A 20,183-nucleotide genomic window follows, 5' to 3' on the forward strand; every position below is an offset into this window, starting at 1 on the left:
AGGTGACAAGCATGAGAAATAGCAGCTTCCACCAAATGTGTGAACAAGAGAAAAGCTGGTTTCTTCTCCCTCCTCTCCGAATCCTGCTCCCACCAGGAAAAGGCTGTCCTGTTTCTCTTTTCACTGAACACTTAGCAGCTCCTGCAGCCAGATTTCTTGCAGAGGAATGAGGGAGAGGGGTGAGAGGCAAATTGTGGGATTTCCAGTCATGTGGTTGGCACTGAGCTTGTTAAATTGGATGGTTATGTTACTCTTGGTTTTCCTAACTTCCTGCAGCATCTATTTAAAAAGGAAGATAACACAGCAACCAAGTATTTGCTTGTATCTCCCAAGTATTTGTTTGTTGTATCAATAGACACCGGAGAGGCTCATTTATCTCAGCAGATTTCATAGTGACCAAGTCATGGGGTCAGCCCAGATATGCCTCAACAAATGAATGAATGAAGGTCTTTTGGGGTTTTTTGTTTTTGTTTTTTTTTCTTTTCAGGCATAATGAATACATGATCCAGGCAAAGTGGTATACATCTGTGATTCCCAGAACCTAGAAGGCAGAGACAATTGGATCAGGAGATCAAGGTATTCTCAGCTACATACCAAGTTCAAAACCACCCTGGCTCTCATAAGACCCTGGAAATAACAAAATGAACAACAAAAAAGTTGGATTGTGGCATTTGATAGAAAATGGAAGCAGCTGGATTATATTAAGCAAAATAAGTCAAATTCAGAAAGACCACTAGCACACTTACCCCCATTTGTTAACCCTAGTTTTTATGTTTTACAGACACACACCATGCTCCACTTCCAGCACAAATATAGAAGATCAGCAGAAAGAGAAGAGATTGTGGGAGGAAGGAGAGGTTACCTATGTGAGTATAGGAGATTTAAAAACTCAGCACTGCTTGCAATGAATAAAAAATTAAGGAAATAAACAACCCACGTAGGCAAAGGACTTCATGCCCAAGCCAAGTTATCCGAGTTCCTTCTCTAGAGACCATGCAAAGAACAAATTCTAGCAGGTGGTGCTGGCACACTCTTTTAATATCAACACTCTGGAGGCAGAGGCAGGCAGATCTCTGTAAGTTTGAGGACACCCTGGTCTATAGAGCAAGTTGTAGAACAACTATGTCTATATAGAGAAACCCTTTCTCAAAAAAACAAAACAAAATGAAGAAGAAAGAAAAATGTCTAAAAAGTTTTCTTATGACTTTCACACTCATACCATGCCAGGATCACACAGGAGGGAGGAAGGGAGATGGGGAAGGAGTGAGGTGGAGGGGGGAGGGAGGGAGGGAGAGACAGGAAGAGATAGGAAGGGAGACACAGGGAGGCAGAGACACAGAGAAAGATTCACACATACAGTAGCCAATAAAAACAGCCTTTAAAATAAATAGAACAATTCTGATTTAATAAACAAGACTGATGGCAGGAAGTAGTTGGCTTACGGCTCTGAGCCTTGGACTTTGATCTCCTATGTCTTTTACTGGGACCAGGAACTGAACATCAGACCATGTACCTTGATAGGGTTGTTTTTGTTTGTTTTGTTTTTACCACTAAGCTCCACCCTCCATCCATGATGGATAGAGACAGAGTTTCATCATGTAGCTAAGTCACTCCTCAAACTCAATTATCCTCCAGCCTCTACCTCTGCCTCTCAAGCCCTGTAATTGCAGGCATGTATCTGGATTATTTTAAGGTCACTTTCTTTGTCATAGTGCTGGGGATCAAAGTGATAAGCCTTCACAATCTTGCCTGTGCTGTGTGAGCGATCCACCAACTCAGCTACAATCCCTGGCCAGATACCCATGATTTTTAACCCTTAAAAAAGAAAACAGTAAGATACAAACCACTCAGTATAGGGGAGGAGTTATGGTTTTCCTCTCTTCTCCTGCCTATTCAGCCTAAGTCCCTTAGGCAAGCAGTTGTCTATTTCCCATAGCTCTTGTGACAACAAATGCCAACAATGGCATTCGCAATGCATCTCCTGGTTGCTAGACAGGATCTTTAAGCAACAGTATTGTGTTAAGAGAAGGGATTGTGGATGGCAAAAATTCCTGGCTCCTTCTGCCAGGGAATGGGCTCCTTCTGCAGGAAGTAAAGGTGGAAATTCCACTTAGTGGCTGAACACTTTTCTTACTGACCTGTTCAAGCAGTCTTTCTTTCTCACAGTGAACAAGAAGCTGATGATGTTGGGTCCTAAGACCTCCAAGAACACAGGGAGGAAATGTTGGAACAGGTCTCTCTGAGGTTGCTCTCCGAGGTTGAATATCCAAAGCTTAGGACTCAGGACTGAGTTAAATTCTAATGCTCATCACTCTGAAAGGGACAGATGGCAGACTTACCCTGAAGTAGCTTTTCTGGAAGTCTAACACATGGTAAATTGCATTAATTGTAATAATTGCCTTTTATGCCTTGATAAAAAACTGGCAAAGACCTTCAAAGATCTTCTAATCAGGGCAAATTAGCAGAGTACCCTCAGTAGTGACAGGGCTCTGAAGCTGTGTTTTGAGTTTTGTTCAGAGACCAAAAAGAGCATAGGAACCACTTGCTTGAGAAAGAGGTGAGCAGCTGAGGCCCCAGAGAACCAGCTAGACAGGCACCATGTGCTTTTGCAGTCAAGTTGTGGGTATTTCTTTAAGAAGTAACTTAACCAATTCAGTAATAAAGCATTTGAAGGTTTAGATATGTCTCCCGTGAATACATACTGTAAAAAAAATATTATGTTACCCTCATGGCTTCCTCACTTTCAACTCAGAGAAGGAAAGATACCAGACGGTCAGACTTACAACAAGATTTTTATAATTTTCCTCTGATGGAAAGAAGTCTGGGCTAGAGTTTGGATACTGATTGTCTCCTAAAGATTGTAGGTTACAACCCCAGCCCATTGCTATTAGGCGAGGGTGGAGGATCTCAGGGGCAGGGACATAGTGGAAGGGGTGGAAGCTAGGTTACTAGGAGTTATTTCCTGGAGGATTATATGAGTCCTAGCCTCCTCCTTTCTCTTTCGTTTCCTGGTTGCACTAAGCGAGACAGCCCATGGCCAACCATGAGTTCCAATTGGGATGCTCCACACTGCTCAGTCCCAAATCAGTGGGGCCAAGGGAGCTGGGGCTTGAACCAAAAACCAAGCCGTCCTTTTTTTTTATTTTAGTTGGCTATCTCAGGTATTTTGCTACAGTAAGGGCAAGATGACTAACGCAGGGACTGTGGAACACCAGGAGGATTTACATTACCTAAAAAAAGCTCTCTCCTTTTTCTTCCCCATTTTTCTATGAAGATGTTTATGTTTTGCTTTATTGTACCTCCTGTAAGTACGTTGAGCCAAACTTTTGCTTTATGCATGGGATCTGTCTACAACTTTGGAAACTTGCCATCATTTTAATCTTCTAGGAATATGCATTTTTTTCTACTTCAGCTATTCTGCCAAAAATGCAAGAAACCTTTATGGAGAAGGCATAGATTCCAGGTATTGTGATAGTACGGAAGACTTTAGTGATACATGGGAAGGGAAAATCCCCAGTAACTAACATCATTTGATCCAATCACTACTGTGAGCTCCTTTGTAATAACTCATCTAACCCAAGGTAACTTAGAGGTCATTATTATCCCAAGTCATGCAAATGAGAAACCTGTGGTCCAGACGTAAATTATTTCCTCAAGATCATGCGGTATATGAGTAACAGAACTGAACTTTGTAACTAAGTAGTCTACCCCCAGAGGCCTGGTCCTTGTAGTCCATATCGTGAAGAACTTAAGACTATGATTATGTGGGTGCCTTGATTAGAGTTGACATGGCTGTGATAAAACACCATAACCAGAAGAAGGGATTCATTTTAGCTTACAACTCTCACCTTACACTCTATTACTGAGCAAAGTCAGGACAGGAAGTCAAGGCAAGAACCTGGAGGCAAAAAACATGAAGCAGAGTCTGTGGAGAAATGTTGCTTACTAACTTGCTCCCCATAGTTAGCTCAATGTGCTTTCTTATACAACCAGCCACGATCAGCTGGACCTTCCCCACCCCCATACCATTTATCACTCAAGGAAATGCCTCATGGGTTTGCTCATAGAACAATCTCGTAGGGACATTTTCTCAGCTGAAGTTTCCTCTTCTTAAGTAGCAGTCATCTTGTGTCAAGATGACAAAACACCAACCAGGCCAGTGAGTGAGTCAGTTAAGCATAATCTCAATCCAACATCCAGATTTCATTAAACAGGACCTCATGCTTTAGGGTGGTGGGTGGCCAACAAACTTTTTTTGTGTCAGGTAATGGATATGTAGGCTTTAAGGACTGCATTGGCTGATTTTGTATACCAACTTGACACAAGCTAGAGTCATCAGAGAGGAAGGAGTCTCAGCTGAGGAAATGCCTCCATGAGATCCAGTTGTAAGGCATTTTCTCTATTAGTGATCAATGGGGAGGGTCCAGCCCACTGTGGGTGGTGCTATCCCTGGGGTGGTGGTCCTGAATTCTATCAGAAAGCAGACTAAGCAAGTCATCCCAGGAAGCAAGCCAGTAAGCAGCACTTCTCCATGGCCTCTGCATCTGCTCATGCCTCCAGGTTACGGCCTTGAATGAATCTCTGTCCTGACTTCCTTTGGCGATGAACAGCAATGTAGAAGTTTAAGCTGAAAAAACCCATTCCTTCCCAAACTAGCCTTTTGGACATTGTGTTTCATCATAGTCATAGAAACCCTGACTAAGAAATGGATCAGAATCTGTGTAGCAACTACTCTACATATTAGCAAGAAACCCCAAACAGGCATTGTGCCAATCAGTGAGAAGGCTGTGTTCCAATAAAACTTTATTCATAAGAATACATATCCTTCGTTTCCTAACAGCTTGGTTTGTTTAGGGAGACTAATGGTTTGAGGCCAGCCATTAAGAGTAATATTAGCTCTAAATAAAGATTTGAGGTGGACATTTGAATCAAAACTTGGATAGCAGGCAACCGAGGGTCTACTATGCATCAAAGGATAGACACAAAGGAATGTGGAATTTCAGAGATGACACACTGAAACATTCTAGAAGATACGCAGGAGATGAGGACAAATTTTTGTCTTTTGTAACACCCTGTGGGTGTAATTTTGCCATTAGTCGAGATGGATGTGTCCGTGTTGAGACGTGAGAAATCTTTGCAGCAACATAACAAGAATGCTACAGGGAAACACCGTGGCTGGTGTCATTCTTTTTCTTGGCCTGTAAGTCAACTAAAGCTGCTCATGACAGCTTACAGATGAAACAGGATTTATTTATAATGTTCACAGGCACTTGCCCAGGTTATTAAGTTTATTGGGAAGGCTACATAGATGTAAGGGATATTGAGCGTGTTGCTAGATTCGACTCCCTAGAGTCAGGTGACATTCCCAGGGGCATGACTGAAACTGGAGAAGAAAGTGGAGACTGAAAAACTCACCAGATTCCCTCTATACAATCAGGGTGTAGCCTTAATTTAAGAACCCTCTACATAAAAGAAAAAAACTTGAAGTTTCAGATCAAGTTTTTAGGTAAAACAGGTAAAATTTCTAAGTTGAATTCCAAGTCAAGATGTGTTTGTGTATATCTGTGTACAAGTGTGAGTGTGTGCTTGTGTGTATATTTGTGTTTGTATGTATGAGTAAGTGAGTGTGTGTTTCTGTGTGCCCAGTGGATGTTTGTGTGTGAGAGAGTGCTAGTTTGTGTATAAGTGTGTGAGTGTGTGCCCATGTGCAGGTTTGTGTATGTTTCTGTGTGTTGTCTGTTTGTATATGTGTATGATTGAGTGAGTGTGTTTGTATGTGTTTGTAGTGTATGTATAAGTGTGTGTGTGTACATGCACATATGTGTGCTAAAGTGTCATTTGTTTACATTTCAAATGTCCTCTTTCCCAGTCCCCACCACAAACTCCCCCACCCCATCCCCCTCTTCTTTGCCTCTAAGAAGGTCGGTGCTCCCCACCGACCCACACCTGCCTAATCCTTCAAGCATCTCTCTTTTCTGGGGCATCAAGCTTCTACAGGACCAAGGACCTCCTTTTCCACTGATGTCAGATGGAGCAATCCTCTGCTACACATGTATCTGGAGCCATGGAGCCCCTCCATGTATACTCTTTGGTTGGTGGTTTAGTCTCTGGGAGCTCTGGGTGGTCCAGTTAGTTGATACTGTTCTCCCTATGGGGTTGCCATCCCCTTCATATCCTTCAGTCCTTCCCCTAGCTCTTCCATTGGAGTCCCTGGGCTCAGTTTGAAGGTTGTCTGTGAATATCTGCATCTGTCTTAGTCAGGTGCTAGCAGAGCCTCCCAGAGGACAGCCATGCCAGGTTCTTGTCTGCAAGCACATCTTGGCATCAGCAACAGTGTCTCTGTTTGGTGTCTGCAGATGGGATGGATCCCATGGTGGGGCAGTTTCTGCATGGCCTTTTCTTCAGTCTCTGCTTCATTCGTTTGTTCCCCCCCTCTTTTTTTTTTAGACAGGAACAATTCTGGGTTAAATTTTTTTGAGTTGGGTGGCCCCATCTCTTCACTGGGGGCCATGTTTATCTTCTGGAGGTGGTTTCTACAGGTTCTATCTCCTTGCTATTTGGTATTTCAGCTAATGTCATCCCCACTGGGTCCCAGGAGCCTCTCTCATCCCTGGCATCTAGGACTATCTAGTGGTCACCCTCCATTCACTGCCTCCCACTGCTACATATTTCTACTCATTCTCCTGGCCTCTGGACTTCTCCCCCATCTCTTCCCTTACCTATTCTTGACCCCCCTTTGCCTCCCCCCTTCTCTCTCCCAGGTCTCTCCCTCCCTCTGCCTCCTACTTGTCTGTGAGTTGTGTCATGGGAATTCTGAGCTTTTGGGCTAATATTAAATACTTTGTATATCCTTTAGGGTCTGCATTATCTCACTCAAGATGATATTTTCTAGCTCCATCCATTTGCCTGCAAAATTCGTGAAGTCTTCATTTTTAATAGCTGAGCAGTACTCTATTGTGTAGATGTACCATATTTTCTGTACTATTCTTCTGCTGAGGGACATCTGAGCTGTTTCCAGCTTCTGGCTATTATAAATAAGGCTGCTATAAACATAGTGGAGCAGGTGCCTTTGTGATATGGTGGAGCATCTTTTGGGTATGTGTGACCGTAATAGGCTTTGTTTACTGGAGTTCTAGGGATTAAGCTCAGTTCCTCCTCTTTGGAGGGTAAGCTCTTACAATCCATCATCAGTTACATTGGGGTAAGTCACCCATTTCATTGAAGATCACATCCTTTAAATGTTTCAAATCATTTCTGGTTCTTGGTTTGACCTCAAGGTCTTTGTTAATAGAGCATCTTGCTAGTTTTGTATGTGATACACACGTGTGCATATGTTCTTTTTAAATATATGAAATTGTCTTTGTAAAATGTGACCACCAGGCTATTAGCCATAGTGCTTTAATACTACCAGGTCAGTAATGAACTTCTGAGATGTTACATTCAGCTAAATAGCACACTGAGAGCTTTGGTACCCAAATATACATAATGGGGAACTTCCAGAAAAATTTAACTATTTAACCTGTGACCCCATAAATCTTTGGTATCATTGGTTCTTAGCACTGGATTGGAGCCAGTTTTGGGACCCTGAAGGAGAAATCTATATCTTCCTCATCAACCTCCTATCTTCAGTTGAAACTTGGCGCCAGCGGCCTGAATCCACCCATCTCAGTGTAAACAAACAGCGATGCATGCATGTCCTGCTTCTCATACGATGGAGACAAGGCATTTCAGAAAGCCAGCCATCTACCCATGCTGACGAATCCTGCATTAAAGAAGAGGTAATTCCTCAAAGGAACTATATCCTAAGACTGTGAGGAAAATGTCAACTTTACCGTCCCTTGATGGTAGGCTTTGATGGAAGGCTTAAATTTACACATTAAAAAAAATGCTTAGATGTAGGAGTTCAAAAATCCAACTAGAAGGAAACTGTTGCCTTGACCTTTTATTTAACACCTCTCTCTCTCTCTCTCTCTCTCTCTCTCTCTCTCTCTCTGTAATAAAAACCATCTCCTGGACCTTAGGTTAATACTTCTGGTGAACTCTTTGTTTCTCATGACACCAACTGTTTGGAATGCAAAAGGATCACAAGAGCTAGCCGGATGCCTTACCCATGAGTAGCCATGGATAGATAGGGAAGGGGAGACCTATCAGTGTGATGTACCTCATAATCAGAAGCCTAGAAAGAAAGAGTGTCTGAGGATGGATAGCAGGTCATTATAGACTTGTCCTCACCAGTGAGTTCTAATGTACACAGGGTGCCTTTCTTGGTGTTGCTAGGAAAAATCGTTGGCACTGTTGTGTAAATAAGCATGTGTCATGGCTCACCTTGGGACTGGAGCAAGACGACCACTTGTAAAAGATGTTCTGGTTCAAGCCAACATCTGATGCAGAATATCTGCCACTTGATTGCATGATAATTCTGTGAGGGGATAAGATTCAAACTCAGGCCAAGTGATTCTCTATGGTGCTGCTGAGGGAGCCCTGTCTGTGCATGCCAAGAGAGGACCATGACAAGCAAGTGAGCATAGTTCTGACCCAAATGCCACTTGATATTTCCATTCACGTCAAGGAGGAAGCAAAGCAACAACCAAAAGGTGTATCAGAGTTTTATTCATTTGTCAAGGGTAAGTGTGATGTGCTTGCTCAATCAGTTCATAATTTTTAATATGACATCATTCCTTCACCTTTTTGAGCTGTTTGGAATGTGTACTGTGGTAGCCACACACACATTTTTAAAACACTGCCTGCGCAATTCACCTGGTCTACAGTCGGTTCAGCCTGGAGGGCCAACAACAAGTGAGATACATTCTGTTTAATCAAAGGAATGAGTAGGGACTGGGAAAAGGCTCAGTCGATAAAGCACTTGATGTATTATAAGCCTGGGCACCTGAGCTCCATGCCTTGCGTGGATGTTTAAAAACAAACAAGCAAGCAAAACAGTAATGTAACTACAAAAGAGAGGAAGGAGAACGTGTAGGAGGGTGAGTAGCTGGGAGCCCCCTCACTGATGGCAAGGAGTTAACAGGCTGTGTTGAAAACAAATGTATAGCTTAAAAGTTACAATGGGGGAGGGCGGCAATGGGGGGGGAGGATGGGGAGGGGAACACCCATCGAGAAGGGGAGGGGGATAGGTTAGGGGGATGTTGGCCTGGAAACTGGGAAAGGGAATTAACAATTGAAATGTAAATAAGAAATACTCAAGTTAATAAAGATGAAAAAAAAGTTACGATGGCTCTCTTCTTATTGAATTTTGGGGAATTGTCTATATTTTCTTGATGAACTCTTGTTATCAAATATCTGCGCTCTCTCTCTCTCTCTCTCTCTCTCTCTCTCTGTGTGTGTGTGTGTGTGTGTGTGTGTGTGTGTGTGTGTATTACTCCTCCTTCCCCATATCTGGTCTTAAAACAACTCAAGCAACCGTCTGCAGGCATGATAAATGGATTGCGGCTCATGGCGCAATGGAATAGTGTGCGAAAGGAAAAAGACTAAGCCGACGTGTGCAGTGGGGTCGGGAAGCGCAGCATAACCGTGTTGATTGAAGTAAGTTAGGCCAGAAAAGGAAGAGAGAGCACACACTGCAATTCAGCTGTGCCAAACTCTAGGACTCGTGAGCTGGTCTCTTAGAAAGTCCACGACCTTGACTGGTGCCAGGAGACAGAGAGAAGAAGGAAGGATTTGCAGAGGTACCAGAGGGGACTGTAGCGAGATCAGGATAAATTGAAGCTCTTGACTGTGGGCACGGTTTCATGGGTGTTTGAATGGCAAAATACCAATTTCATGCTTTTACCTACTTGCAAGTGGGCAGATCGATGAGGGTGATTATAGCCCAATAAAGCTGCTGACTTGTCTGTGGTTATAAGGGCAAAAGTTTATACATTGTTGTTAGGGATTTTGCTGCTTTAGTGAATGAGCAGTTGTAGATTCTCCTCCGATAACCGTGACGTAACTGCCAACGAGTATTTAGCTTAGATTTGTAGTACCAATCAGAGAGCTGTTGGTTTCCACCCGGGTACGCGTACCACTTCTGCCCCTCATGGTTATTGTGCCATGCTATTTACCCAGGTTTTTAAAATTAAGTGAAACAAATGCAAGCCATTTAAGCAGTATAGAATATAATGCCATGTTAAGGCGTTTTTTCAAATGGCCTTTGTGTTAAAATATGTATAAAAACATATTCACAAATACTTTTTGTTTTCTTTTTAAGACAGATCCTTGTTAAGTACCCCACACTCATGACAGACTGAAACTCACTGTGTAATACAGGCTGGCCTGAAATTTACTAACCCTCTGCCTCAGTGTCTGTAGTTCTGGGATTGCATGTGAGCATATCATACTTGGCATATACTTTTAAATATGCATATATTAAATGTAACATATATTATGCATATATAGCTATATAAAATATGGATGTCTTTTACTGAATTTAACAATGTGTTATATATAGATGTTTATGTGTTTATGTAAACAATATCTGAAGTAATGTTAAACGAGGAGGATTTTATTTGTTGTTTTTGGTTATGAGCCTAGCCTTTAATGGCTGAGCCATCTCTCCAGCCTAGGATGCTATTTCTTAATTTTAGGTTAGTTGCCTTTAAATTAATTTTTTGTTTTTGTGTTTTAAATTAATTTATTTATTCACTTTACACTCCAATATCAGTCCTCCCTCCTCCCAGTCCTCACCCTCACCCAGACCCTTCCTCATTCCTCCCTCCCTTCCTTCTTTGAGGAGGGGGAGCCCCCCTCTAGGTCTCCTCTCTCTCTCTCTCTCTCTCTCTCTCTCTCTCTCTCTCTCACACACACACACACACACACACACACACACACACACACACACACACACACATCACTGCATGACGGGGCACATCTTCTTCCACTGAGGCCAAGCCAGGCAGCCCCATTAGGGGAATGGGATGTACAGGCAGGCAAGAGATTCAGGGACAGCACCCCCTCCTGTTGTTGGGGAACCCACATGAAGACCAAGCTACACTTCCATTACTATTTGTTGTGGGCGTAGGTCCAGCCTGTGTATGTTCCTTGGTTGTCAGTTCTGTCTCTGGGACAGAGACAGAGGTCCAGGTTAGTTGACTCTGTTGGCCTTCCTGTGGAGTCTCTGTCCTCTTTGGGTCCCTCAATCCTTCCCCCCAACTCTTTAAAGACTCCTCAAGCTTCATCTAATGTTTGGTTGTGGGTCTCTGTCTCTCCTTCCATTGTCTGCTGGGTGGAGCCTCTCAGAGGACAGCTGTGCTAGGCTCCTGTCACTGCCGGCTGTGCTCCAGCTGGACCCAACTGGGGTTAAATTACGTTTTAAAACTGTTTATATTTGAGTCTATTTCAAGCATATGCTCATTTTCTTTCTTTTTTTGGTGAAGAGGATGATGGCTGGGGAGTCAACTAAAGAATAGAAAAAAGCACGTGGAGTGATGGAGCAGCCGTGGAAGGGGCTTGGCAAGAAAACAAGAGAAACAATTAAATCTTAGAGGCCACACAGGACTCGTGAGTGATTGATCAATGGGTGTGAGAGCAGAAAGATCCTATTTATACAGATTCTTTCAGGTGTCCTAAGGGTTTGGTACTTCATCCACATGAGAGGTAGGGTGTGTATTATTTTTATGCAGTTTGCATGGGTTAACAATTCATATCTATTCAGGGAGCTGCTGCCTTGTCAAGGTCTTAGAAGGAGGTAAATGATCATTTGTAATAAATTCAATATAATAGAACAATATCTAGACCTGATATTTTCAGTTGTGGACCCAGCGCTACAGCCTGAATGTCCGCCATTACCGTGACCGGTAGCACTCAAGTGGAAGCCGGCCTCTGCTTTAGGCTCTACCACCGTCAAGCGTTTGCACAAAGCAAATGTAGCTTACCTGCGTGCGCAACACGAGAATCAGCTTCAGCTAATGATATAAAAGCAGGGAGAGGGGAGGGCGGAATAAAAGGGAGGCGGAGAAGAGGAGGAAGAGGAGGAGGAAGGTGGAAAGAACTAGAACCACAAACCAAACGCAGCTGAATGAAGATACACAGAGACAAAGAAGCCAGTAAGGAAGCAATTTGAAATGAAGAGAGTCAGTAGCCGAGGACCTGGGTTAATCTCTTCAGGCCCCAGCCTTCCTGTAATTATTTAGCTCAGTGGGCTCGAGCAATAGGCATGGACCCCAAAGGGCTTGGATTAGACGCATCACTGTGACCAATTAGTCTCACCGTGTTCCTTCTTGGCCCTGGCCACTTTCATTACCTCGGGCCACATAGTCTTCAGTTCTTGACGCCTCCTCCTATTATTTGCCTACGAATTGGGAACAACGATTTTTTTTTCTAGTGTTTTCTAACTCATGGTCTGCTTTTAGACATTTGCATAATTTACTCAGAGGGATCGGAATGTCAGTATTTAAAACAGTTCTAAGTTCAGAACTAATGTGTCCCCTCGCCCCCCCTCCTCAGTTTGTCAGTAAAATGAAGACTCACTATGGGGTTGACTTTTGTGCTCAGAAAGCTGTGTTCAGAGTTTGAAGATGTGGGAGAAACAAGGAAAGAGACATAAAATAAAACCCTTTCCCTCAAAATGCACAAACATGGGTCTTCAAATGATAGTGTTAAAAAAAAAAAAAAACCAAAAAAGGCAAGACTCAGCCTGAAGATAAAAAATTGCATTATATAATATAAGTTGGCATACTTGAGTATTCTTATAAATGCATGGACTGAAGACAGCAACAGTTAGAAGAAGGCCCATGCAAGATAAATAACCACAGGAGAAGATGTGCAAAGTCATTCACTGTTATCCATGGACAGGTACCACTGCACTGCACTACACTACACCGAGAATGACAAAAATTGAAAAATGGGAGCATCAAGTGAAGGCAGATATACATAGGTATAGGTACAGGTATAGGTATAGATATAGGAATAGATATAGATGAAGATATAGATGTAGATATAGATATAGATATAGATATAGATATAGATATAGATATAGATATAGATATAGATATAGATATAGATATAGATATTAGGTTCTGTCCACTGCTGGTGAGGATATAAAACTGTCAAACTTTAAATTCGAAAGTGTTTTTATGAAATTAAATCCACGGCTATGCTGTACCTCACTACCGTACCCAACTCTTTTCATTGCTTCAGTGTCTCTGTGACCAAATTACTTGACAGAAACAACTCAAGGATGGGAAGTTTACTGGAACTCAAAGATAGAGTTAAAGTCCATAATAGAAAAGAAAGCAAAGTAGAGGGAGATGGCTCTGTCATGGCCCAGTGGCCGGAGATGGGGCAGAGTCTGCTCCTATGACTCAGACTGGAAGTAGAGAAAGTGTAACTGGAACCATTCAAAGTCCGGTTCAAATGGCCTGGTTTCATTAGCCAGAGCCGTCCTCCCAGCACTCCTCAGTGTCCTCAAAGGAGCCCTCAGTTAGAGAGATGCCACAGCAGGCATTTTAGTACAAACCATAACTCTACCACACTCTTTCTGTGCATGCGCCCTGGAGAAGTAGAATCATGTGTCTAAGCAAAAACTCACCCGTGATGGGTGTGATCAAGCATGCCTGTACTCCTAGCACTTACAAGGCTGACGTGAGAATATCCCACGTTCAAGGCCAGCCCTGGCTACTTTAGTGAGATTCTTTCTCAAACGGAAAAAAAAAAGTCTTACTGATGCATATATAAAGCATATTGATAATCTCACAGTGTCTACTTAATATAAACTGAAAGCCCTCCTGCCTCACCTAGAGGATCCTACTGATGCATGCGGTAATGTGGGGTGAGTCTCAAGAGAATTTTGTTGAGTCAAATAAGCCAGACATCTTTGTAAAAAATATGAAAAAAGAAAAACCAATTCATGGTGATAAAATCGTGTATTACTTGGTTGGTTATGGCTGAGGGAGGGTGGGAGCTGAGACTAAAGAGGACTTTTGGGATAATAAAATGTTTTATATTTTGATTTTGATGGTGGTAACGTGGTTATATAAATTTGTCTAAAGTTATTGAGATGTATACTTTGAATGGTCACATTTCATTGTATGGGAAGAATACTTCAGTAAAACAAAGGACCTTTTCTTGTTTTTTAAAGAATGCTTACATCAAAGGGATTAGCAAGCCTCAAGATGCATTGTATCCTTGGGGCATCTTACTGCAAAATATAGCAATCAGAGGGGCGAGAGAGACCTCTGCTAGGTAATCTTAAAGCCTGTTCTAATATTAACATACTTTCTATATTAATGTTGTCATCAATCAAACATCAATCTATAAAGTGACAAAGATGTTAAGTAAATCAAGTTGCATACCAAGTCCCTTTCCTGACACCCTGACTATACGTTATAATGTCACCTACCTTCAAGCAGATCAAATCTGTCCTAAGAGGCACCACTCATAACATTTGGGCCGTCAGTTTAACATTTACTGTGTAGAGCGTCTGATGGCAAGGTTTTTAAGCTTAAGGGGCCTAAGTGACGTTTGAAAAATATCCGAGATGAAAAATATAGTACATGAATCATTTTCTTAATCAGAATGATCAGCAAGAAATTGATGATCACGGTTTATAACTAGCTCATAGGACTATTTTTAAAGTCCGGGACTTCTATCAAAAGATACCTATGTTACAAGTAAGCATTTACATTATAAAAGGAAGATAATTAATAATAAAAGCCACCTTTTCATACCCCCTTCTACTTAAGTTACTTCCAATTATGGTTACTCATTCCACTGCAGAATTTCTTGCCATTTCATTTTTATGGCCCACGAATGCTCAAGGGTACCAAGCGTTGCAGGAATTATATTGCTATAAAGAGTCCTGGGTATAGCCAATCACTGTGCTCTTTGTTTATCCAAGAATGACAACACATTTGCTGCCTTAACTTTCCTCAGCTGGTTTATTCTAAAGGTACATTGGGACAATATAAATTGCCACTTTGTTGGCCCTTTATCTCTCTTCTTACACCAGGTGGCAATGCAGGGGAATCCATAAGTATAAGTTCTACTTGTTCTTATGTGCAGCTATTAGGTTGATATCCTAGTCGCTATCCTATTGCTGTGAAAAGACACCACGACAAAAGGGACTCTTACCAAAGAAAACATATAACTGGAAGCTTTTATTTTTTTCATCTTTATTAACGGGTATTTCTTATTTACATTTCTATTGTTATTCCCTTTCCCGGTTTCCAGGCCAACATCCCCCTAACCCTCCCCCCTCCCCTTCCTTATGGGTGTTCCCCTCCCCATCCTCCCCCATTGCCGCCCTCCCCCCATAGACTAGTTCACTGGGGGTTCAGTCTTAGCAGGACCCAGGGCTTCCCCTTCCACTGGTGCTCTTACTAGGCTATTCATTGCTACCTATGAGGTCAGAGTCCAGGGTCAGTCCATGTATAGTCCTTAGGTAGTGGCTTAGTCCCTGGAAGCTCTGGTTGCTTGGCATTGTTGTACATATGGGGTCTCGAGCCCCTTCAAGCTCTTCCAGTTCTTTCTCTGATTCCTTCAATGGGGGTCCTGTTCTCAGTTCAGTGGTTTGCTGCTGGCATTCGCCTCTGTATTTGCTGTATTCTGGCTGTGTCTCTCACACACAGCTGAAGAAGCTTAAGTCCATTATTACGGTAGGGAGCACAGCACTGGAGCAGTAACTGAGAGCTACATCCTGATCCAGCTTCGCCTGGGCCTGTGAAATCTCAAAGTTCACCCCCAGTGACATACTTCTCCCAATGAGGCCACACCCCCAAATCCTTCTAATCCTTTCAAATAGCACCAGTCCCTGTTAACTAAGCATTCAAATAAAATGAGCCTATGGAGCTATTTTTATTCAAACCACCACTAAAACAATTGGAATGAAATGAAAGTCTTCTGCAGTTAGCTAAACTGAAGGGTGGTGAAGGTCAGAGGATATCTTTCAGGAGTTAGTTCTCTCCTTAAACCAAGTAGATCACGGGGATCTAATTTAGGCCATTGAACTTGGTGGTGAGCATCTCTACCCACTGAACCATCCTACCAGCCCTACTTTAAAAATTTACGACACTTTTCCCAATGGAATTACACTACTAAGTTAAAGAGATTGACTGAGTTAATGAGATGTATAGGACATTTATAAGAGCTAAGAAATGAAAGTGTTCAAGGTGCTGTGGCCCCTTACATTACCTAATACAGGAGCTCAGCTATCAGCTTTTCTCTCACACGGTTCCCTTCATTCTTGCTTCTCTTTTACTGTTTTCTTTTTCTTTTTTTCTCTTGTTCATTTCTCTCCTCACCCCCACTTCCCTTCACTTCTTTGGTATGTTGAGACAGACTTTCATGTAGTTCAGGATAACCTTAAACTTCTTATGTAGCTGAGGATGGCCTTGAACTCATGATCCTTTGGCCTCTGCTTCCCAGAGGCTGGACTTACAGGTATGCATCACCATATATGACTTTGACCCAAAGTCTTTTATTTATTTTTAATAGGCTAGGGTTTTCTAATTATGGCAGCATTAACATTTTGGATTCAATAATTCCTTGTTGTTCACAGCTGCCTCATACTTCAAGCAATACATAGTCAAATCTCTGGGTTCTATGAGACAAGATTATTTTCTCCCTACTTGTTTCACAAAGTTGTAGTGAGAAAATTTTATTGCCAAGCATTTCCTGGGAGACAGAATCTCCTCCAGGTGTACAGTGGCAATGTACAAAGTCATGCTGCTGTACCAGCCCAGACTGATTTCAGTAGGCCAAGAGGACAATAGAATATTCTGGAGCTCATAAAGACAAAATTCACATTATTTGGTTTGGGGAGATGACAAGAAAACCAGCCATTCTGAGGGAAATAATGTCATGGTGAAAACTAGAAAATATGCTTACATAGACAAACTAGGGTGACCCTGGAAATGTGATACACTTAGGCACGAAAGGAATTAAGGGGGTGCATACCAAGGGGAAATATTTGGGGAGTGATTGGATCATGAGGATAGGAGGGTATTAAATGTCATGAGTATTTTCCATGAAAGCAATCCCAGGGACCTCCACCATCCCTACTAACACGTGAAATTACGAGAAGCAACACTGGCTACAGACCAGAATTGGACCCAAGTATGCCTGCGTTTTAATCAGACATTATACTTCTTGGCTTCCACAATGGAAGAATAAACTTTGGTTGTTTATAACCTACTCAGCTCATGGTTTTTTGTTTGAGCAGTTGAACGGATTAAGAGCATCCTTGCAAAGATTGTTTTCAAAGGAGAATACTTTTCCTGGGAGGCAGACTGAGTTGGGAGAAACAAGTTAGGGAGTAGATGGCAGCAGTGACAGCAGGAGAAAAGTGTTGGCAGAGGGAATGCAGGTCACAGAGAGCAGGACAGGGATTCCCTTGGTAAGAAAAATGAGGGAAGGTAATGAGTTAAGGGTGAGTCTTGAAACCACACAGATGCCAGTAAAGGTAATGGTGACCTGGAAGGTCAGGAGAGGAGAACAGGGCTATTCAGATGTGATCACAAATGTCTTCATGAGCATTCTGAATCTGTGGTCACACACACACACACACACACACACACACACACGTGTGTGTGTGTGTGTATACATATATACACACATGTGTATAGAGGTATGTAGTTTTTATTTGTGAATATTTGTGGTATGAAATAATGGTTTTATACCTCCATTTTCATTCATGCGCTTATCCATATTCATTCCCTGTACACTTCTGTCCTTCTCTCTCCCTCCAGTTTGTGCCATTCTTCCTTCCAGATAGTCCTCTTTCTACTTCTGCCATATACACACGTGGATATAAGATATGTACATGCATTAATATGTAGAAAATTATAAAATTTAAATTCCACATATTAGAGGAAATTTTCTCTCTGAGCGTGGCTTAGTTGCTTAACCCGAGGGTCTCCACTTGCATCCATTTCCCCACGAATAGCACACCTGTGTTTCCTTTGTGGATGAATAAAAGTCTACCTGTATATCTGTTCCCTGGTTTCTTGTTCACCTGCCTGTTGGTGAATACTCGGGCAGTTTCAAAGGCAGCCGTGTGCGGGTACCTCCGTGGAGTTCTTCCTCTGGGACCTTCGCATACATTTCCAGGGATGGTACTGCTAGATTACATAGAGTTTTAAGATAAAGCATGCTATCCCGACTTGTCCCAGGTGTGTGGATATGACCTTGAAATGGTGGGTCCCAAGCTTTAGGTGTCTATGATTTCCTTCTTTATACCCGCCACTTGTATTGTAGAAATTGAACTCAGGAACTGAAATCACAAGTTTAAAGGGGATAGGGGGAGGCAGGGGTTGGTGAGATGGCTTAGTGATTAAGAGTGCATACTGCTCCTACATGATCTCAGTTTTGATCCAGCAATTACATTGGGTGATTCTCAGTCACTGTAGCTCCAGCTTCTAGCCTCCTTGGATACACTCATACACACATCCTTCCATCACACAAACAGTTACACATAGGCAGACACACACACACACACACACACACACACACACACACACACACACAGGTAAAGCTTTGAGAAGGGAGGAGGTTTTATGTGTTTTAGACTATATGTTTGAAGTTTGTCAAATGCCATTAATTTTCCTTCCAGAAGAAGACATAGGCTATGTCTGGGAGGAGAAGCTTGCTTCTTAGTAGAGTTCCTATATATCTTTTTTTTTCTTTTATTGGATTTTTAAATTTTATATTATAATGTTATCCCCTTTCCCAGTTTCCCTTCCAGAAGCCCACTATCCCATCTCCCTTCCCCCTGCTTCCATAAGGGTGCTCCCCTCACCCACTTACCCACTCCCTCCCACCTCCCCACCCTGGCATTCTCCTACATTGGGGGAATGGGCCTTCACAGGACCAAGGGCCTCTCCTCCCATTGATGCCCTACAAGGCCATCCTCTGCTACATATGTGGATGGAGCCATAGGTCCAACCCTGTGTGCTCTTAAGATGGTGGTCCCTGGGAGCTCTGGGGGGTCTGGTTGGTTGATATTGTTGTTTTTCTTATGGGGTTGCAAACCCCTTCAGTTCCTTCAGTTCTTTCTCTAACTCCTCCATTGGGGACCTGGTTCTTAGTCCAACGATTGGCTGGCAGCATCCGCCTTTGTATTTGTCAGTCTCTGGTAGAGCCTCTCAGGAGACAGCTATATCAGGTTCCCGTCAGCATGCACTTCTTAGCAGACGCAATATAGTCTGGGTTTGGTGACTGTATATGAGATGGATCCCCAGGTGGGGCAGTCTCTGCTCCACAGTTTGTCTCATTATTTCCTCTTTAGGTGTTCAGATATCATTGTTAAGCTGAGGATATCCTTAGTGCCAAATTACACCGGGCTATATCAGGTACTACATAGAGATATCAGCTCAGATAGGGTTGCTGCTTCTAGGATCTCCCTTACACACATAGGTCAAGTATTTATAGACAAGCTAAACATTCTTAAGGATACAGAGACAGGGAGCGTGCACATTGAAGCAGGTTGACAGGACGGAGGAGGAGAATGGGAAGTGAACAACATCATTACACCAAGTGCAGAAGTGATGTGTGGAAATGGGGCTGGGGCTCCATCGCACCACTGACTCACTGTGTGATCTTCAGCAAATCACTCCAATGCATAATTTTCGTCTCTCCATCTGTTAAATGTCACCAGTATCTGTTGGAGAGAGAGAGTCACCTATTTGCTTATCCAACAAACACCGGTTGACGTTTGACTTCCATATGTTGGTCCCTGTGGCTAGAACTACAGACGTAAAAAATGAGAGACACACAAACTTCACTTTCTGCTCAGAAACAAGAGACAGAAGTAGAAGGGGACTGTGTCCATGTTAGTAATGGCAAGTCACAAAACTTCTAATAAAATGTGGCTTAATTATTGATAAGGCAGTATTTTAAAGGACATCTCTTGAGAAAAGTTCCTAGGGTCAGTTAACTCAGTGGTTATTATGCTGATGTTGGCTAAATACCTTTTCTTTCAGCTCCAATATGTTCAACCTGTTGGCTTCAGGTTCAGGTTTGTTCCAACTCATGGATAAAGATGACAGCTATAACTCCAGCCATCATGTTTTAATACAACCAAAGGTAGGGATGATACAATTAAATGAAGGGCAGGAGAGATAGCTCACTTGTGGAAGTGCTTGACCTCCTCCAGTTCAGTTTGCTGGACAGGGCAATACTCCAATCCCAGTGTTGGGGAGGTAGCCTAGCTTACATGGAGAGTTCTGTCTCGAAAGAAAGGTTAGGATGACACT

The 20,183-nt window shown here is 42.6% G+C and overlaps 1 protein-coding gene across 5 annotated transcripts in view; it reads right to left on the reverse strand.

Annotated features, from left to right (window-relative positions):
- Rsu1 (Ras suppressor protein 1) overlaps positions 1–20,183 on the reverse strand; it is a 248,280-nt gene that overhangs the window by 22,572 nt on the left and 205,525 nt on the right. The window contains exon 9 of one of the 5 annotated variants that reach the window (XM_039096064.2): positions 1–19,588. This exon is cut by the window's left edge and continues 15,573 nt beyond it. The exons of the other annotated variants lie outside the window; for them this stretch is intronic. Within the exon in view, the coding sequence (XP_038951992.1) occupies position 19,588 (1 nt within the window). The 3' untranslated portion in view covers positions 1–19,587. The remainder of the gene's footprint in view (positions 19,589–20,183) is intronic. 5 annotated transcript variants of the gene reach the window in all.

The sequence above is a fragment of the Rattus norvegicus genome, chromosome 17 (assembly GCF_036323735.1).
Source record: "Rattus norvegicus strain BN/NHsdMcwi chromosome 17, GRCr8, whole genome shotgun sequence".
NCBI classification, from domain to species: domain Eukaryota; kingdom Metazoa; phylum Chordata; class Mammalia; order Rodentia; family Muridae; genus Rattus; species Rattus norvegicus.